The 22,179-nt window shown below is 43.6% G+C and overlaps 1 protein-coding gene across 1 annotated transcript in view; it reads right to left on the bottom strand.

Moving 5' to 3' along the window:
* TAPT1 (transmembrane anterior posterior transformation 1) overlaps positions 1 to 22,179 on the bottom strand; it is a 74,787-nt gene that overhangs the window by 5,495 nt on the left and 47,113 nt on the right. The window contains exons 9-13 of the mRNA XM_088450644.1: positions 17,509 to 17,618; positions 13,056 to 13,115; positions 11,429 to 11,497; positions 8,617 to 8,693; positions 5,772 to 5,932 (exon numbers count right to left, since the gene is read on the bottom strand). Of these exons, the coding sequence (XP_088306770.1) occupies positions 5,772 to 5,932; positions 8,617 to 8,693; positions 11,429 to 11,497; positions 13,056 to 13,115; positions 17,509 to 17,618 (477 nt within the window). The remainder of the gene's footprint in view (positions 1 to 5,771; positions 5,933 to 8,616; positions 8,694 to 11,428; positions 11,498 to 13,055; positions 13,116 to 17,508; positions 17,619 to 22,179) is intronic.

Below are 22,179 nucleotides of genomic sequence, written 5' to 3'. Positions count from 1 at the left end.
GGTGTGCACTGAGCATGCGCACGACGGAGGGAGCTCCGTCGTGCACATGCGCCAGACGCGACGAGCGAAGGAAAGTCCTTCGCTCGTTGTGTCTGATCAAAGGGGGCGTGCTGTCGATGTTGATTGATAGCACGCCCCCTATGGTGGGCATGCCGGGGGCGTGCCTCCCTGACGGGGGCGTTCCTAAGGGAACGCCTCCCGTCAGAAGCTGGCCCCACTGACATCACTAGTGATGTCAGTGGGAGTGATTTTGGCTCTGATAGAGCCAAAATCACTCCGGGCCTTGCGGTTGAAAACCTCAACCGCAGGCTCCGGCTCGCAGTTTCGATGGTCGCGATGGTCACGACCATCGCGGCCATCAAACTGCACGCTCGTATAGGCTGTGGGTGTTGACCCACAGCTATACGAGCGTCCAGGAGGACGCTCCATTTTTATGGAGGGCGGCCCTCATTCAGAGCGTGCGCTCTGCTCAGAGTGTACGGCTCTGAATGAGGGCCTCAATCCACACGGAGGTACACCACTATACATAACACACTCAATCCACACGGAGGTACACCACTATACATAACACACTCAATCCACACGGAGGTACACCAATATACATAACACACTCAATCCACACGGAGGTACACCACTATACATAACACACTCAATCCACACGGAGGTACACCACTATACATAACACACTCAATCCACACGGAGGTACACCACTATACATAACACTCTCAATCCACACGGAGGTACACCACTATACATAACACTCTCAATCCACACGGAGGTACACCACTATACATAACACTCTCAATCCACTCGGAGGTACACCACTATACATAACACTCTCAATCCACACGGAGGTACACCACTATAAATAACAAACTCAATCCACACGGAGGTACACCAATATACATAATACACTCAATCCACACGGAGGTACACCACTATACATAACACTCTCAATCCACACGGAGGTACACCAATATACATCACACACTCAATCCACACGGAGGTACACCAATATACATAACACACTCAATCCACACGGAGGTACACCAATATCAATAACAAACTCAATCCACACGGAGGTACACCACTATACATAACACTCTCAATCCACACGGAGGTACACCAATATGCATCACACACACAATCCACATGGAGGTCCACCAATATAAATAACACACTCAGGGCCTGATTCAGACCCGGTCGCAAGTGCTGTGCGCTCGCAAATGGGTCGATGGTAGACAAGTGCGCATGCCCACGATGGAGCCGGCTCTCGTACCAAAGGGGGCGTGCTGTCGATGTTGAGTGACAGCACGCCCCCTTTGGTGGGCAGGCCGGGGGCGTGGCTGGCCAGACAGAGGCGTTCCCATGAGAACGTCTACTGTCTGGGGCCGGCCCCACTGACATCACAGGTGATGTCAGTGGGAGAGCTTTCGGCTCTGTTAGAGCCAAAAGCTCTCAAGGGCTTGCGGCAACGAGACCCTATCATAAGGGTCTCGGCGCAAGCCCGATGGTCGCGATGGTCTTGACCATCGCGACCATCATCATGGCCGCTCGCTATAGCTGTGGGTGGTCATCCACAGCTATGCGAGCGGCCAGGAGGCCGTTCTGAAAAACAAAATACCCGGCCCTGATTCACAGCGAGAGCTCTGTCAGAGCGTCCGGCTCTGAATCAGGCCCTCAATCCACACGGAGGGACACCAATGTACATAACACACTCAATCCACACGGATGTACACCAATATACAGTTCATAACACATTCAATCCACACATAGGTACACCAATATACATAACACACTCAATCCACACAGAGGTACACCAATATACATAACACACACAATCCTCACAAAGGTACACAAATATACATAACACACACAATCCTCACAAAGGTCCACCAATGTACATAACACACACAACCTATACAAAGGTACGCCAATATACATAACACACTCAATCCACACGGATGTACACCAATATACAGTTCATAACACATTCAATCCACACATAGGTACACCAATATACATAACACACTCAATCCACACAGAGGTACACCAATATACATAACACACACAATCCTCACAAAGGTCCACCAATGTACATAACACACACAACCTATACAAAGGTACGCCAATATACATAACACACTCAATCCACACGGAGGTACACCAATATACATAACAGACTTGGACACATTTATTTAATATTTAGAATCAAAGGACAAATGGACGACCCAGCAATTTTGTAAGAAAAAGCTGTAATAGGATCAGGCATTTTAACATAGCCTACTATTCCAAACTAAGACCTTATTACTTTGAATATTTTATATAAAAAAGGGGTTCAGTATATTTTGAACCATGTCGACACTAATGAAATGTTGACATGCTAACAATGTCGACAATTGGCAGTGTGGCAATGCGGCTCATCCAGTGGTAAGTACACTAACCTGGCGGCTGCGGCTAACGTCGCGTCTAATGTTGTAAACTACGATTGCGACAGTATGTCCTTACACCCAACCCTAAATCTAATGTCGGCATTTGCAGCTGTCGACATAAATGTTGACATTATGTCTACATTGTGACCCCATCCCTTAAAAAAACCTGCTTAAAATAACCAGCAGAGCCCAATATAATATAATATATAAATATATATATATATATATATATAATATATATAGCCATTGTATCTACACCAGCAGAGCACATTAAACCTGCAGTAGCAATGTCATACTATCACAGACTACACAGGCACCTATAATGGGGGGAAATCAACTTAGCGATTTATCCAAGCGATTGCACGATAACTACATCGTTATCGTGCAATTGCTCGCAAATCGCGAATGCATCGTGCATGTTTTGGTCAGAAGCGACCAGCGATGCGCGTGCCCGCTGGTCGCTTCTGATATCGGACATCGCCCATATATGCAGATCAAGCTGACGATCTCGTCCGGTTCAGCATGTACGGGGATGAGGGATGTGCCGGGACTGAACGAGTGAACGTTCAGTCTAGGCACATCACTAGCTATACTAACGACAGCACGATTGCAATGTCGTAATCGTGCTGTCGTTTGTATATCGTGAAGTGGATACCCTTACACCAGAACATACCACAGACTACACAGGCACCTTATCACACCAGAACATACCACAGACTACACAGGCACCTTATCACACCAGAACATACCACATTATACCAGCAGTAGCAATGTTATACTATCACAGACTACACAGGCACCTTATTACACCAGCAGAGCACATTATACCAGCAGTAGCAATGTTATACTATCACAGACTACACAGGCACCTTATTACACCAGCAGAGCACATTATACCAGCAGTAGCAATGTTATACTATCACAGACTACACAGGCACCTTATTACACCAGCAGAGCACATTATACCAGCAGTAGCAATGTTATACTATCACAGACTACACAGGCACCTTTTTACACCAGCAGAGCACATTATATAAGCAGTAGCAATGTTATACTATCTCAGACTACACAGGCACCTTATTACACCAGCAGAGCACATTATACCAGCAGTAGCAATGTTATACTATCACAGACTACACAGGCACCTTATTACACCAGCAGAGCACATTATACCAGCAGTAGCAATGTTATACTATCACAGACTACACAGGCACCTTATTACACCAGAATATACCACAGACTACACCGCCACCTTATTCATTCTTGCCTACTCACCCGAGAGCATCCCAGAGGGGGGCTGCCAGAATGTCAGTAAGTATGACCTTATTACACCAGCAGAACATACCACATTATACCAGCAGTGCAAATCTCATACTATCACAGGCATGTTATTACACCAGCAGAACATACCACATTATACCAGCAGTGCAAATCTCATACTATCACAGGCATGTTATTACACCAGCAGAACATACCACATTATACCAGAAGTGCAAATCTCATACTATCACAGCACGTTATTACACCAGCAGAACACACCGCATTATACCAGCAGGTAAGTGAGGCTGTATGTTGCACTTACGGTACCTCCAGACTCGCACATTGCTGTTCACAGCTCCATATTACTGCAAGCAAAAGTCTGCGAATCTGGGGTAAGATCCGGCCGTGAGAGGGGCAAATCGCTGAGCCGTTGCCGGTGTTTCTATGTCATTGACCCCTTTGCACCTAATTGGATTGAGCCCTTAGGCTTTAATAAAAGTGCGTCACACAAAACTGTGTATTAAAATACTGCACCATTCAACACAAAAAAAGTTAAGACAGAGGGACAACAAAGCAGCCTCCAAGGAATATTTTTCAGTCATCATGGAAACCGATACTTGTCCATACCCAACTCAGGTACACTAGATCCTAGTGAACAATTATATTCTTTCACAATGGATGCACCAACTATGTTGGCATCCATGCCATTTTAATAGAAAAAATGTCAACCTATTTTTGCATTGTTAAAAAAAAATGAAAATAATCAATGTGCACATATCGATTTCTAACCAAAAAAGAAACATTATTGTAAAAAACACACAAACTGAAAATGAATGAATAGAAATGCTGGGAAGGTAACCACACATACTGGGGGTCGTCTCCTCTGCACTATAGCACTTTGTATATGCTATTTTAAATGTATACATATACAAACTATTGCTACATTGGGGCCTACTCCATGAAATGTGCTGTAACCCATTGCAGCAATCAGATTTTGGAATATCTACAATGCAGGTTCCTCAATGAATGCACATGTCTGGCAGCTACAGGTTACAACACAGGTTCTCAAACTCGGTCCTCCGGACCCCAAACAAATGTTTTCTAGGTCTCTGCACAGAATAAAGTGAAATAATTAGTTCCACCAGTGGAAGTTTTAAAATGTGTCAGTGATTAATGAACACACCTGTGCACCCGCTAGGTGACCTGGAAAACATGAATGTGAGGGGGTCCTAAGGATCAGGTCTGAGAACCTCTGGGTTACCAGCATGTTATTAAAATGAACACCATTCATCGCATAGATGTGAATAATAAAAAAAATAATAATGAAAAGCATCTGGACAACAAGGGTGTCTCAATATTAGTACACTTACAGTTAGCCTCACATACACAAATCCCTGGTTAGGTATACATTATACAGTAGGGATGTCCATCAATGGGTAACAACCATCGTTGGTTAACCAATGATGTTGGAGATTTGGGTTCTCTGCCATCAATGGAACAGCCAAGCAATTTTTTTTTGCTCCTTTTCCCCTGGTGCTGGGACATAGAACTTGACTCCACCTGCAACATGACCCACAAAGTCCTGCTACCACCTCTGATTGGCCCGGCGAGTAAGAGCAGGGATGACCATTGGTTGGTGAGACCATCAGTGGGTCAAACCATCAATGGCTTCATACCATCAATGTTAACCCACTGACGGTGATCCCTATTATACAGGCAAGGCAAAAGAAGGACCTGTAAATGAAGATGTGCTGTAGAAACTGTGATTTTGATTGGCTGCCTGTGTGGATCAGGATCTATAAGTTCGTGTGGTTAAATGATGACAGCATCTGGTTGATTATGAAGCCATCATACAAACACCAATGATACATTGACAGATCCTGTGCACGAACCAAGCGGCCAGCTCTTTCCGATAAGGTCACACACATAATAAAGGAAGTGATGTTGGTCATTAAATATTTCACATATATGCCATTGCAAAAAAATACAGATGATCTGCAATTTCTACAAACAAACTGAACGCATGCACACCTTCCTTTATGCACAAAACTGGTGGACCTGGGGCCCAGGAGACCTCACCTTGTTTTGCTTTGGATTTGCTCTGGGCTTTCTTCGGCGTTTTCCCTGGCGCACTGGTGGCAGGAGGCTGAAACAACTTCTCTTCCATCTTGGCCTCCTTCACGTACTGACAGGACTTCCCGAGCAATATAATGCTGTTAAGAACCTTTAGAGTTATCAGTCTGTTTAAAAGATAAAAGTAGAGCGGTGTAAGCAGGGGCTATGCAATAAGAGGTGAATTTATTGAAGAACAGAGAACGTCGTCTGTTAACACATGACAGCAGAGTATATACCTCACCACAACATAGCGTAACAGGCTGAATAGAATCAGTCTTTTAGATATAAACTAAGTAAGGTAACGTGGGCATCACCTGTAAAAGCTATTGACAGGGTAAATATTATACAGAGTGTGTAAGATCTTTAATGATAACCAGAAAGTACAAGACTCGTTTGAGGGCAGGTGTGAGAGAGATGGATGTGTGAAATAAATGAGGGTGAACCATTCACTAAAATGATGTGTATACAATAAAATGATATATCATATGATGATTGCAAGAAATAGATCAATCATTCACTGGAAAGATTTGGGGATTTAAGGATTTAATTCCTCTGTGGAATTTCTACATTTGGCAGAAGAAAGAGAAGAAAGCATTCACACTAATAGGCACTCAGAGCTGAATCCATATCTCTTATTATAAAAACTGTCCATTATGGAAATTAAATCTTTATTATGTTAATATATCAGATATAATGGGATGTTAGAATAATTCAAGCTGCTGCAAAACATTGGAAGACAGTTATAGCCATTTCAACATATCTATGCGGTGTCTAAACAGTGATGAAATGTGGAATTCAGAACTGTACCTTGCTGTAATGCTATGATACATGAAAGACTGCGGGGTAACGAGGTCTGTGAGTATAGGCTGTGCGTGGTTATTAAACCTGTAATTCAGTGGGAGGCACAACTAAGAAAGCCTCCGACATGACAGAATGGCAGGTGTCTGTAGGGTGCTAGGCAACTATTCTACAATGTAACAGAATTAAACTTCAGAGATAAGTAACCACTTTTTTGTAAATTAGGGAAAGCCGAAGAACAACAATTATCTTTTAGCATTCAAAAATCCCAGTGTGGCCACACTATTGGGATGCTGTTTTCTAGAGGAGCATTGTAAAAGTGATTGCCCATCTAATGCTCTCTAACTAGAAGCTTCACAACATTGTCAGACTGAATACGAAGGACTATGGAGAGACCAATGGCAGATCTGAGAGATTAACGACCTCCGACCCAAATTTTACTTTCACTTTTGGAAGGATATACTCCTTTGAAAACAATCTAATGTACACAATTTGACTTAAAATATGACAAGTGTACCCCTATACTGGCCCAAATCTAAACTCAGCCTTTAGACAAATTTAGGTACAGAACACTTTACTTGTCATTTTTAGAAGGTTCATTTTACTAAAGTGAGCAGGACCTTTTCATAATCTATCTCAATCTCCAGCACATGTATCGTGGAACAGTTATGACACTTTATACCATTGAAAATAATCTGAATGTTCACAAGAGCTCTTAGTATTTCAGGAGAGGACTAGCATGATCTTGTTAAAAGCAATGTTGAGTCCACTCGTGCATGTTGAAGAGTACAGGACTACATGACTTAAGGGCAAACTCATGACAAAGCCAAGAAGAAAGCCACAGACAGAGAGGATCCTGCACAATTATTGTGTTCACCCCAATCTGGTTACCTTCAAACTGAGGCAGGAAGACTGCTGTTAATTTCACATCTTGACAAAGTTCCAACATGTTATTTGTTTACAATAAGAAAGCCAACATGTGATAAGTGGCTATGTGTAGTACGGCATTGTTGCTGTATATGGTTTTTTGTTTTTATAAACTTCCCCAAATTTGTCAAACTTTACTGTCTCAGTATTTTAGGATATGTACACTCTGGGGGTCATTCAGACCCGCTCGCGAGCGCAGGACGCTCGCAAGCGGGTCGATGTTCCCCCACTGCGCATGCGCACGACGGAGGGAGCTCCGTCGTGCGCATGCGCTAGACCCGGACAACGACAGCCAAGCTGTCGCTCCGGGTCTCACACCAAAGGGGGCGTGCTGTCGATGTTGATTGACAGCACGCTCCCTTTGGTGGCCGTGCCGGGGGCGTGGCTGCCAGACGGAGGCATTCCCATGGGAACGCCTACCGTCTGAAGCCGGCCCCACTGACATCACTAGTGATGTCAGTGGGAGTGATTCTGGCACTGATAGAGCCAAAATCACTCCGGGGCTTGCGGCATCATCATGGACGCTCGCATAAGCTGTGGGTGGTAACCCACAGCTATGCGAGCGTCCAGGAGGACGCTCCAAATTTTACTAAGACGGCCCTGATTCAGAGCGAGCGCTCTGGTCAGAGCGTTCGGCTCTGAATCAGGGCCTCTGCTACTAGTGACAGGACTGTAGCACACAATCTAAACATTCTCAGGAAGTTAGGTCTAGATAATAACGATCAATCACTGTATGGGTTCCCCACCTGTTTTCTAAGTAGTGAAATATAAGAAGAAAATAAATCCTGTACTGGACATTTCCCTTTTTAAGGATCATTTCAGCCAAAACTTAAGATTCCAAAGTTATACAATAATGACATCTTCTTACTTCCTGCACAGGTTATACATGGTCAGCAATGCACTGCCTGCATACAGAAAGCTTGTCTCTGTAACAGTGAGATCTTTGCCAAAATGCGGAAAACATTGGGGAGCTAATGAAGCTTTGTCACACCACTGTGGGTTATAACATTCTGTAGTAATGTATAAAACACACCCTTTAAGCAGGTAATAAGGTGTAAAAACCAAACTATCATGGAGAACTTACCCAAAGTAGAAGAGCACAACACAGGTGTATGCCAAGACACCTTGCACCTTAATTGAACTGGTCACCACTCTGATTAACTGTAAAAGAGAACAGATTGTGTTTAAAATATCTGTGGTCAAACTCTACACCAATTCAGGACAAGGTCTCTCTGCAAGTAACGCTGGTCACACACACACACGTCCTTCCCTTAGCTTCTACAGAGAGCAGATCAGTGTCCAAAGTGGCCATACATGTAGATGACTAGGGAAAAGGGTTGGCACTGCACATAGGGAGTGTGTACCCAGCGTTAGTGTGGCATGCGATACATGGATGACAGCTAGAGGTGGCAGCTCTTTAGATCAGCTCTGTACTGTATCTCCCATATAATCAACTTCACACAAATACAGAACTGTTACACAAAACTTGTGAAGACTATGTGAAAAGAATAGTACTGGGGAATGTTATCGCATCCAGCTACAGGACCCAGACCTCAGCTGTCATTGCTGTTGCCATCTATGGGCCTGATTCAGAGATGAATGATATGCTGATGTATTCGTGCAGTTGAGTGACTGTAGGCCGTCTGCGCATCCATCAAGGTACATTGCCGTAGTTGCACCCAGTGAGTATTCGCACAGTATGACAGGGAGCATTTGGGGGTGGTAACGGGGAGTGTCTTCTAAAAACGCAGGCACATTGAGGGGAGTCACATCCTGCATCTGCGATCCCCTATGCAAGAAATATGGCTCCGTCGTCTCAGTTCTCACAGCCCTTCTGCGCGATCATAGACTCACTCAGGACTGCTAACATGGAATGATCTGCGACCGATGCTGCTCCTCTGAACGCAGATGCTTGTATTTGCAAAGACATGATGGCAATAGTGTACAGCTCTGAATCAGGCCCTACTGTATGTTCCTCCTTTGGTGATGTCTGCAGCCTCCTTGATATGTTTATGTCTCCACCTTCCACTGTCTCCTCTCATACCAACCATACAAGTAGCGGTACAAAAATGTCTGCTGTATTATCAGCGGCTGATCACACATCTGCCTTGTGGTTGCCACATACACTTTCCCCACTGCTGCCTTATGCATCATGTGTCCCCCATACCTCCAAGACTGTAAGTTCTATAAGGCAGGGCTATCTTTATCTTCTGTTACAGGTCAATGTTATTATGTGGTTATGAAATATATAATGTAAGATACGGGCATCAATGTACATACATATTTTACATCAACAGTTGATGACAGCAGTTAAGTACTAATACAGATGGAGGTCTGTGAAAGTAAAAGCAAGTATGTAGGATATTGTTCAGGCTGCAGTTAATGGCTTGAAAGTAACTTCCTTCTACAAAAAGATATTTATATACTAACCACGTCATTCTGAATACACTGCACGATATGAGGTCTAAAGCTAGGTACACGCTGGAGCGACTGGCATTCGTTCTGACATCGGAATGAATGGCCGTCAACTGTGACTGTGCGTCCACACTGGACGACTTTGAGGAATGATGTAACGTTCACAGTTCCGTCATTTATTAACACACTGGCCGCTAGCGATATCGCTAGGTTTGATGTGTAGCACAATCAAACCTGGCGACCGTTGCTAGCGGCAGCGCGCATTCGCCGGTACACACTGAGCGATGTCGGCGATATGTCGTTATAAAACAGCATATGGTTCAGACATCGTTCCAGTGTGTATCTAGCTTAACATCCACCAAGTTGTTAGACATTAATACCAGGATAAAGGATGGTTAGAAAAAGAAGCTCAGAATGAAACCTCTACAGAACATATACATCATTTATGAATCCATTTCACTTATCCCTTCAGATTTGAGGAGCAAATTATTGTGTCCACCCCAATATGGTGCCTGTAAAATAGAGCGATGCTGCCATTATCACTCATTGGTCTCGATGCCATAACTTCACAGTGCACTTATGTCCGGATTGTATAATTCTGCACATTTACTTGTTTGTAATTCACACACCTGCATCATTCTGTAGTGGAACCTCCTAGAAATAACCTGCACTTTGCTCAGCTTTAACTTGATGGATTGAGATGAAACAATGACAAAAACAATATTGACTGACATCAATGCAAGAGGTAGGGGTGGCACCATGCGTCTGGCCGGTAAGTGGTGGGGGGAGAGGTGGTTTGGGCCCGCGGTCACTTGTGTAGGATAGGAAACAGTCTGTGCACAGGGCACACAGTGACATTGGCGTGAGTGGAGAGTGAAGGTGCTGCTGCCACCAGTGTGTATAGAGCTACTGGTCTTGTGAGTTACTCCAGCACCAGGCCCCTATGCAAAGTAATACAACTAGAACAACTCAGACAAAAAAAAAAAGTTGGCAAGAGAGATTACATCATGGTCGAAGCCGCGAGCAACAGCTAGTTCTCATTATACATTTTGTGGTCAAGCACAGAAATGCACTTAAAACAATAAAGTAAAAAAATAAATAAATAATTACTTTATTTAGTAAAAATTATTTACTGTATATATATTTGGGTGCATGTCTGTGACTTCCTAATGCATAACCTGCACACCAAACACCAATTAGTTAATATGTATACATTTAAATTCAATAATTAGGTCTCTGATTAAATTTGTAGCACTTAAGACAGCCACTGACAGCCTGGACCAAACACCCTCCCAGTAACACCCTGTAATATCCTGCACAAAACTGCCTTCTTGACCTCCATTCTCATTCTCTTATCTCAGATCTGTTACATCTCATCTCGTTTTCCTTTGCTTCTAGCACAAGTGATTTACATAAAGTGCATGCTAATGAATAGCGCCCATCCTCTGTACGGCAGGCTAGTCTCACACGTTTATACTTACAAGCACTGCAAGTGGCAGAGGGATGAAGCCCATCCGCCTGGAGACGGAGTCACTGTAATCAGTGTAAGCCTGAAACAGAAAGGAGGCATTTCTTGTAACCTTGCTGAAATGAATATGAAACACTATATACTTAAAGTGGGTCACTGTGGACGAAGTTAAGAGCTGAATGTGGGTCAGTGAGTTTCCATCACCCTATCTGTGCCAAAATACTGTTTAAAAATAAAGCTGCCCGTTTTCCTCTGGTAGATCAGTAGCTAAGCACATTCTGTATTCATCACAGAGTGGATAGAAATATGGCTGTACTCGTTTTACAAGAAATCAGTTTCTGTATATGGATGGGTACAGATGTGTCCTCCTACATCTAGCCTCAATGCGCCATGCCTGGTGTGAGTGAGCCGTCAGGTCCTGTGCAACTCTGCTACCGTCAGGTGTCTTAGTTTCCCGAAAACGCGTCTAAGTCGCACTGTGATGCAACTAGGACGTATCAGGAGACTGTGCCGATTAGTATGATATGTGACACTTTTATATCTGTGTGCCACTGAGTCTGTAAACGGAACTTGACGTGGAAAAAGACCTGCATACCACTGCATCGTATTCCGATTGAGAGACTAACTCGCTCACAGATATACAAGTGTCACATATGAAATGAATCAGCCCAGTCTTCTGGCGCGTCCTAGTCGTATCACATTGCGCCTTAGACGTATTTTCGGCAAAAAAGACGCCCGGCACTAGCAGAGTCTCACAGGACCAGGTGGGCTAAGAGGGGCTGAGTGAGGACACATCTGTATAACAGATTCATCATGTTCTATAGCAAATAAAACTGGACTAAGGCTACATACACAATGACATTAGCAATGTGTATTTTAATGTAGGTCTAAAAGTAAGAAAGCATATAACAGCACTGCTTTATGTAAGGGTGGTCAATGTGTGTTTTTTTAAACAAGTGTCAATCACAAAACAATGCGGCCTTGTGCAAGCAAAATGCGTCTCATCGGATTTACAATGAGCTGCCATTGAGTCAAATTTAAGTTTTTAATTCTGCTTCCGCGGGTCAGATACACTGAGATGGACTAAAACAGGACTCTCCCCCTCAGCACAGCACTAGTTCAAAGCACTAACAAATATGTTGTTTCTCATTTGGTAACAGCTGCAGATGTGTCCTCACTCACCCACCCTTATAGTGTACTTAGGAACAGTGTATGTGTTGCACTAGAATTGGTATTAAGCACAAAGCTGAGTGGTAACGATGCATGGTGCGGCTCACTCCCATCAGCCCTCAGTCCTTTGGCTTTTTTACCCAGATCAATGTCAGAGTCGCATACACCTGCTACATGCTATGCCTGTGCCAGTATCCAGGAGATGTGCGCAGTGTTCTTCTGTCGCATCAGTGATGTGAGGAAGAAACACATCTGGTATAAAATTGTGTAACAGGACACGTGGTGCAGCTTAGTAGCAAAGTCTGTGATGCGCCAAATAGAGCTATTTGGTGCGATTTTCAGATGGGTGTATGTGAATACATCTGTATTTACATGCACATGGCTTACATTGGAAACGCATGTTAGAATGCTATCTCCAATGTGTACGCAGCCCAACAACAACTATATAAGGACAGGCTTTTAGTACATACATTTTTCTGGCGGCTGCTCACAAGCTCAAAGGCAAGGCTGGCTCTGTATTCACTGTATACCTACAGGGATCAGAGAGAGAAACCAAACATCACACAGGAACAGCGAACAACATTAGTGGTAAGTGTGCTGTAAAGGAATGACACAGGTAGGGGGAAAACAATCTAGAATTCAAGGCACAATTCCAATCTCTGAAATATTACAAGTGAAAGCTAATATAAAAGTCATGCCCTCAGCAGATGTGCTAGGTTATCCTGTGTGTAATGGTGCGTACACATTACACGATATGCTCCCTGAGCGATATAGTCTAGTGTGTCCCCGGCAGGCTGTGCTCAATGTCGTTCATGACATATCGTTCAGCGCCGGGCTCTCTCCCCCATTCCCCAACATGCAGCAACCTGACGACATCGTCAGGTTGGCCTGCATATTAACCCGATGAACGATGATGACAAACGACCAACAGGAACGCGCGTCGTCGTTATCGTTCATCGTTTTTGTGTTAAAAATGGACGATAAAGTGGACGACTGAACGATAACGATATCGTTCAGTCCTCCACTTTAATCGCCCAGTGTGTACGCACCATAAGACATTGCACTGAGTAGCAGATATGATGTGGGTTTGATCCGCAGCCATTTACTTTACTCTTTTGTGATTTGGGAGCTTCCTGGATGACAGGAGAACAGGTAATACAGTTTCAATGTTGCAAACGCCACTCCCAGAGCAAAGCATTGGCACATCGCTTCCCACAGGTATTGTGCTTAATATGGAACACAACACATCGGAGTCAAAAGGCTATAAATAATAATAAATAACCAAGTGATTTGATAAAAGGAGAATGTAGTGTTAATAGTTTTCATCTAATTATGTATTTGAGAGCTGCATTATGGAACAGTGGTTAGCACTGCTGTCTCGTGGGTTTGATTCACACAAAATCATCACCTATTAAAAATTGTACATATGAGAAAAGAAAGAAGTTTAAGAGGACAAAGGCACTACCCCTATACTAGGACAAAGCCACTACCCCTATACTAGGACAAAGGCACTAACCTTATACTAGGACAAAGCCACTTCCCCTATACTAGGACAAAGGCACTACCCCTATACTAGGACAAAGGCACTACCCCTATACTAGGACAAAGGCACTACCCCTATACTAGGACAAAGGCACTACCCCTATACTAGGACAAAGGCACTACCCCTATACTAGGACAAAGGCACTACCCCTATACTAGGACAAAGCCACTTCCCCTATACTAGGACAAAGCCACTTCCCCTATACTAGGACAAAGCCACTTCCCCTATACTAGGACAAAGGCACTAACCTTATACTAGGACAAAGCCACTACCCCTATACTAGGACAAAGCCACTACCCCTATACTAGGACAAAGCCACTACCCCTATACTAGGACAAAGCCACTTCCCCTATACTAGGACAAAGCCACTTCCCCTATACTAGGACAAAGCCACTTCCCCTATACTAGGACAAAGCCACTTCCCCTATACTAGGACAAAGCCACTTCCCCTATACTAGGACAAAGCCACTTCCCCTATACTAGGACAAAGCCACTACCCCTATACTAGGACAAAGCCACTACCCCTATACTAGGACAAAGCCACTACCCCTATACTAGGACAAAGCCACTACCCCTATACTAGGACAAAGCCACTACCCCTATACTAGGACAAAGCCACTACCCCTATACTAGGACAAAGCCACTACCCCTATACTAGGACAAAGCCACTTCCCCTATACTAGGACAAAGCCACTTCCCCTATACTAGGACAAAGGCACTAACCCTATACTAGGACAAAGGCACTAACCCTATACTAGGACAAAGGCACTAACCCTATACTAGGACAAAGGCACTAACCCTATACTAGGACAAAGGCACTTCCCCTATACTAGGACAAAGGCACTTCCCCTATACTAGGACAAAGGCACTTCCCCTATACTAGGACAAAGGCACTTCCCCTATACTAGGACAAAGGCACTAACCCTATACTAGGACAAAGGCACTACCCCTATACTAGGACAAAGGCACTACCCCTATACTAGGACAAAGGCACTACCCCTATACTAGGACAAAGGCACTACCCCTATACTAGGACAAAGGCACTACCCCTATACTAGGACAAAGGCACTACCCCTATACTAGGACAAAGGCACTACCCCTATACTAGGACAAAGCCACTACCCCTATACTAGGACAAAGCCACTACCCCTATACTAGGACAAAGCCACTACCCCTATACTAGGACAAAGCCACTACCCCTATACTAGGACAAAGGCACTACTCCTATACTAGGACAAAGCCACTTCCCCTATACTAGGACAAAGGCACTAACCCTATACTAGGACAAAGGCACTAACCCTATACTAGGACAAAGGCACTAACCCTATACTAGGACAAAGGCACTAACCCTATACTAGGACAAAGGCACTAACCCTATACTAGGACAAAGGCACTAACCCTATACTAGGACAAAGGCACTACCCCTATACTAGGACAAAGGCACTACCCCTATACTAGGACAAAGGCACTACCCCTATACTGGGACAGCCACTTCCCCTATACTAGGACAAAGGCACTACCCCTATACTAGGACAGCCACTTCCCCTATACTAGGACAAAGGCACTACCCCTATACTAGGACAGCCACTTCCCCTATACTATGACAAAGGCACTACCCCTATACTAGGACAAAGCCACTACCCCTATACTAGGACAAAGGCACTACCCCTATACTAGGACAAAGGCACTACCCCTATACTAGGACAAAGGCACTACCCTATACTAGGACAAAGGCACTACCCCTATACTGGGACAGCCACTTCCCCTATACTAGGACAAAGGCACTACCCCTATACTAGGACAAAGGCACTACCCCTATACTAGGACAAAGGCACTACCCCTATACTAGGACAAAGGCACTACCCCTATACTGGGACAGCCACTTCCCCTATACTAGGACAAAGGCACTACCCCTATACTAGGACAGCCACTTCCCCTATACTAGGACAAAGGCACTACCCCTATACTAGGACAAAGGCACTACCCCTATACTAGGACAAAGGCACTACCCCTATACTAGGACAAAGGCACTACCCCTATACTAGGACAAAGGCACTACCCCTATACTAGGACAGCCACTTCCCCTATACTAGGACAAAGGCACTACCCCTATACTGGGACAGCCACTTCCCCTATACTAGGACAAAGGCACTTCCCCTATACTAGGACAAAGGCACTACCCCTATACTAGGACAAAGGCACTACCCCTATACTAGGACAAAGGCACTACCCCTATACTAGGACAAAGGCACTACCCCTATACTAGGACAAAGGCACTTCCCCTATACTAGGACAAAGGCACTACCCCTATACTAGGACAAAGGCACTACCCCTATACTAGGACAAAGGCACTACCCCTATACTAGGACAAAGGCACTACCCCTATACTAGGACAAAGGCACTACCCCTATACTAGGACAAAGGCACTACCCCTGTACTAGGACAAAGGCACTACCCCTGTACTAGGACAAAGGCACTACCCCTGTACTAGGTCAAAGCCACTTCCCCTATACTAGGACAAAGGCACCACCCCTATACTAGGACAGCCACTTCCCCTATACTAGGACAGCCACTTCCCCTATACTAGGACAAAGGCACTTCCCCTATACTAGGACAAAGGCTCTACCCCTATACTAGGACAAAGCCACTTCCCAATGCACCAGCCAGCTGGCATGCTTGGAATACGGTCTGTGTTAATACTGTATCCGCTATAGACAGGAGACTGAAGGATGCAGAAACATACATTCTTTACATTGTGGCTCTTAATTACAACAAACATGATTCCTTGACCTTTGCTAATAAGGGAAGGGAGGAAATACATTCATGACACAAAATTAAAACCAAATAAATAAAGAGGCCAAAGTTGGTAATCTGGTCATTTTCCCTTTATTAGTCACATGTTGAGAAGCGTTAAAAAAATCATTTACTGCACATATTTAGTCACACAACAAAAAAGCAAAACAAGCATGCAGACGACATACAGGTGTCCGTTACATGGCATACACCGGGCTATATTTACGCAGCGGTGACTTAGTAAGCCGCCATCTCTCGGCGCTCACGTTCAGTGTAAAGCCCGGCGTGCTGAAAGTTAGTGTCACTTTATATTTTCAGCTACAACCAGCCGAGAAACGTCAGCTTACCAAAGTCGCCGCTGTGTAAATATAGCCTGGTGTATGCTGTATAAATATAGCCTGGTGTATGCTGTGTAAATATAGCCTGGTGTATGCTGTGTAAATAAAGCCTGGTGTATGCTGTGTAAAAGCTTGTTTTGCTTTTTATTTGTATTGTTACTAAATATTTGCAATATATGTGCTTAAAATTATATATGTATATAACTACACACACTCTATAGGAAGGAAGACAATGCATTGTATACATACATCTGCAGTGATGTCATTAAATTTGGTTATAAAGGCGTGTTTTACAACGTCCACAGTAATCTCCGATGCAATTACCATACACACATCAGGGAACAGCACCCATAGGTGATCTACAAATACAAAGATCAGTCACAATTCAGAGATTCATCTTATAGGCTATGTGTGCTTATTAATATAATATAATATTAATATAAGTATTTTAATATACAGTATTTAAGCTTATTAATATACAGTATATAAGCAGTAACATAAGCTTATTATATTTATATATATATATTTTAGAATATAAGCTTATTATAACAATAAGCAGTAATATAAGCTTATTACTATACAGTACTTTAAAATGAAATACATTGGATGATACAGTGCGCAGATGAACGGTCACAAATACTCTAAAGCTGGCCCCACACTAGAGCAACTTACATCCAACTAGTTGATTGGTTGGAATGAAAATCTGGTAAGGTATTAAAGTAAATTACAATCAGCAATTTGCTCCCAAACGACGGAAAATGGACAAAAACTGTTTGAACAAATTGTTTAGATTAATCATTTAACAAACTTGTCTGACGACCATTTATATCTGTTTTCTGGCATTTAGGAGCAAATTGCTGATCATCAGTTACTCCCATACGTTACCAGATTTTCATTCCAACCAATCAACTAGTTGGTCTTTAAACTGGCCACACATCTAAAGATTATCTGTCCAAGCAGCCAACTAGTTGATTAGCTGATCGTCATTTGCTTTCATACCTTACCAGATTTTCATTCCAACCAATCAACTAGTTGGCTGCTTGGACAAAGAGGGGTATTCAATATGAAACGTAAACTTCGCTGTCGAAGTTTACGATTCATATCGGATATTTTACCTGCGTTAAAGTATCGGGCGCGCTCCCGCTTATCCCCGTATTCAATATGAAATTAACGAAAACGGGAGCCTGCGAAGTTGGATTTGCGTAAAGTTACAAATTTTTCCTTAAAAAAATTGTAGGACCCCCCTAGAGTTGTAAAAACATGGGGGATCACTATGGGTACCCCCGTTTTAGCCTTTAAATGAAAGTCGGGGATTTAAATAGCCGCAGCAGAGCACTTACCGTACATACTCGAGTATAAGCCGAGTTTTTCAGCACAAAAAATGTGCCGGCAGCTGTGTGTTTGCTGTAATCAGCAGCCGCTGAGAGTCTGTCAGACTCTCAGCGGCTGCTGCTGCTCCCACTGCGGGAGCCATCTTCCGGCTCCTGCAGTGGGTGATGGGAGACACGTCGTCATGACGACGTCTCTCCCATGCAAGGCGGCCGAAGGAGCGGACAGCGGCGGGACCAGGAGTTTCAGGTAAGTGTTTATTTTTTTTTTAATTCTTATCACGTCTCTCTCTACTGGGGGGGGGGGGGGGGAAACTACCAGTGGGGGATTACTACAGGGGGCACTAAAAGGGGGGTTTCCAACTGGGGGTACTACCAGGGGGGGGATTACTACTGGGGGCACAACCAGGGGGAATTACTACTGGGGGCACTACCAGCTGCTGCCATTTCCCACACTAGGCTTATACTCGAGTCAATAAGTTTTCCCAGTTTTTAGGGGTAAAAGTAGGTACCTCGGCTTATATTCGGGTCAGCTTATACTCGAGTATATACGGTAGGTTATTTGTTTCATTTTTTTAAGTGGTGCCATCAATTTTGGGGTACATGAAAATGGGTACTAGCATATTTTTAAGTCCCTAAATTAAGTTTTTTAAAATTCTGCATTTGTGCACCTGCCACTATAAATCTATTCTAGAAAACACCTGCCGTATACTTGCAGAATAGCCCTGAACCTATTTCCCTATTCTTAATCAATTTTTTCTTTTTTTTTTTCCACCCCAATTTTTAAATTAATTTTTTGGGGTGTCCCTATTTTTTTTCTTAACCATTTTTGACACAGTTTTTTTTTAAATGTCATTCCCAGGGGTGCAGGCTATTTTTTTTTAAGCCTGCACCCCTAAACCCCAATTCTGCACTTTTTTTTTGCCACCTATTCAATGGTGAAAGTTATCCCCGTTTTTTATCAAAGACTTTTCTAACCTGTGAAGAGTCTTTGAAATTGAATACGGTGTAAAACTAAAACCTGCGATAATGACGTCATAAGTGCGATATTAACGCAAAAACGATGTTATCGCTCCCATATTGAATACCCCTAAAAGAATCTTTAGATGTGTGGCCAGCTTGAGCCTTACTTATGGAAGCCTATCTATCTATTTTCGCAATAATTATTAGATATTCCCTGTAACCTGTTTAACAAAGGAGTCTACCAAAAACACACAAGCTGCACAAATACAGGACATATCATAATAGAATGGAAGATGCCTGACACTGTATAAAGAAGGCTCATTAGCATGTGTGGCAGCAGCCATTGTCCTAAGTATTCTTTATTCCACGGGTTCTCAACTCCAGTTCTCAAGTACCACCAACAGGTCATGTTTTGTGGCTGTGTAATAATGCACAGGTGAGCTGATCTATTTTGCTGGGTCAGTAATTAGCTCCCCTGCTTAATACCCCTTTTACACCGGAGCTAAAACCCGGGTTTTTGAAGGGTTAACCCGGGCAGCTCCCTGGTGTAAAAGGGGAGAGAGTTGGATCGCCGGGTCGAGTGACCCAGCAATCCAACCCAGGTAACTAGCAGGGTTTAACACGGGCGTAGCCCGTGAAACCCTGCTGTGAGAACAGCGCACTCCGGGTCACGATGACCTGGAATGCGCTGCTAGCCGGCCGATTGGTCCGGCTTCAGTGGCGCTTGGAGATGACGTCATCTCCAAGCGACCACTTTCACTCCGCAAAAGCTGGGTCTATGCAGACCCGACTGCGGTGTGAGCGGTGCTGACTTGGGAATATCCCGGAGTTGGTGCCGGCAAAATTCCGGGTCTGATCCGGATAGGAACTTTGTTCCAACTCCGGGTCAGACCCGGAATTTAGGTGGAAAAGGGGTATAAGCTGGCCACACACTAGACCAACTTACATCCAACTAGTTGATTGGTTGGAATGAAAACCTGGTAAGGTATAAAAGCAAATGAAAATCAGCAATTTGCTCCCAAACGCCGGCAAGTGGACAAAAACTATTGTTTGAACAAATTGTTTAGAGCAAACATTTAATAAACTTGTCTAACGACCATTTTCATCTGTTTTCTGGCATTTAGGAGCAAACTGACTATCATTTACTCCCATACGTTACCAGTTTTCATTTCACTCCAACCAATCAACTAGTTGGACAGATAATCTTTAGATGTGGAGCCAGCTTTACACAAACAGAAATCCTCAAACCATGTCCTGTTGGGAAAACTTGAGAGTTGAGGGTAAGAGTCAATGATTTATTCTATTAGTCCCAGAGGGGAAGATGTACTAAGCCTTGGAGAGTGATAAAGTGGATGGAGATAAAGTACCAACTAATCAGCTCCGGTCACTTTAGAGGCTGTGTTTGAAAAATGGCAATTAGGAGCAGATTGGTTGGTACTTTATCACTCTCCACGGCTTAGTACATCTGCCCCAGTGTACTGTATGTGTCTTTCAATAGCCCTCCAGAGGGGATGTAGTAGTCACCCTGACAGTCAGGATGTTAACGGTCACAATACAGACAGTGGCATCCCGACTGTCATCATACCGACAGATAGCCTCAGTGTCCCGCGATTGGGGAAAATTGCGGTGAGACACACCCCCTTTTCTGATGGCCATGCCTTCGGCGCGCACTAAAGTACCCCCACTATGGTCCGACGGCCCGCCCCGCACTTACAGTGAACGATCTCTCATATATTAAAAAAATAAATAATAAAAAATTATATTAAAATTATATAGATATATATATATATATATATATATATATATATATATATATATATATATATATATTCCAGCATACCTATTTCCCTATTGCTAATCAATTTTTTAACATTTTTTTTTTTCACCCCAATTTTTACATTAATTTTTTGGGGTGCAACTGACCTTGCTTTGGTGCCCCCCCCGGGGGGGATTTATGTCCTCCAAACAAGAAAAAGGTGTAGCGGTGGCACTCACAGGACTTTCAAGAATTCAACAAAAGGGAAACACAGCCCGAATGTATAGCCAATGTTTCAATCTCCTTTAGTAGAGATTTTCCTCAGGGTCAAAAACATACAGAAAGAACACTGCTTAAATAGACCAAACACTCACCCACGTGCAGCACCATCAGGAGCTCGGCGCCGGGAGGAATGACGTCATCACGCGACATCGCATGGACGGAGCGTGCGGCGTCATCCGTCACGTGATATCACGTGGACGGAGCGCACGACATCATCCAACACCGGACTCTCGGAAGTTACCATAGTGATACAGTTACCATAGTAATACAGACAACAATAACAAACAAACATGGACGCAAGAAATCGCTGTACAAGACAAACACACACAGCCAACAAAAACAGAAGGACAGATATATATAGCAACCGATAAGCATTGTTAGCCAATTTGGAGAACGAGTGGAAAGCAGCATTAAATCCACACCAGATACAGCAAGACCATAGATAACAGCCACATTTGTCACATTATAAATATGGTATCATGTATATAATACACTTATGACAATGTTTACAGAAGGATAATAATAACTCCCATATACATAGGACGAACATAAGTACAGACAATGAACACCAACCAGCATATATCTTAGATA

The sequence above is a fragment of the Taudactylus pleione genome, unplaced genomic scaffold, assembly GCF_031769625.1.
Source record: "Taudactylus pleione unplaced genomic scaffold, aTauple2 ptg000520l, whole genome shotgun sequence".
Classification (NCBI taxonomy): domain Eukaryota; kingdom Metazoa; phylum Chordata; class Amphibia; order Anura; family Myobatrachidae; genus Taudactylus; species Taudactylus pleione.
This window is presented reverse-complemented; position numbering and strand designations above follow the sequence as displayed.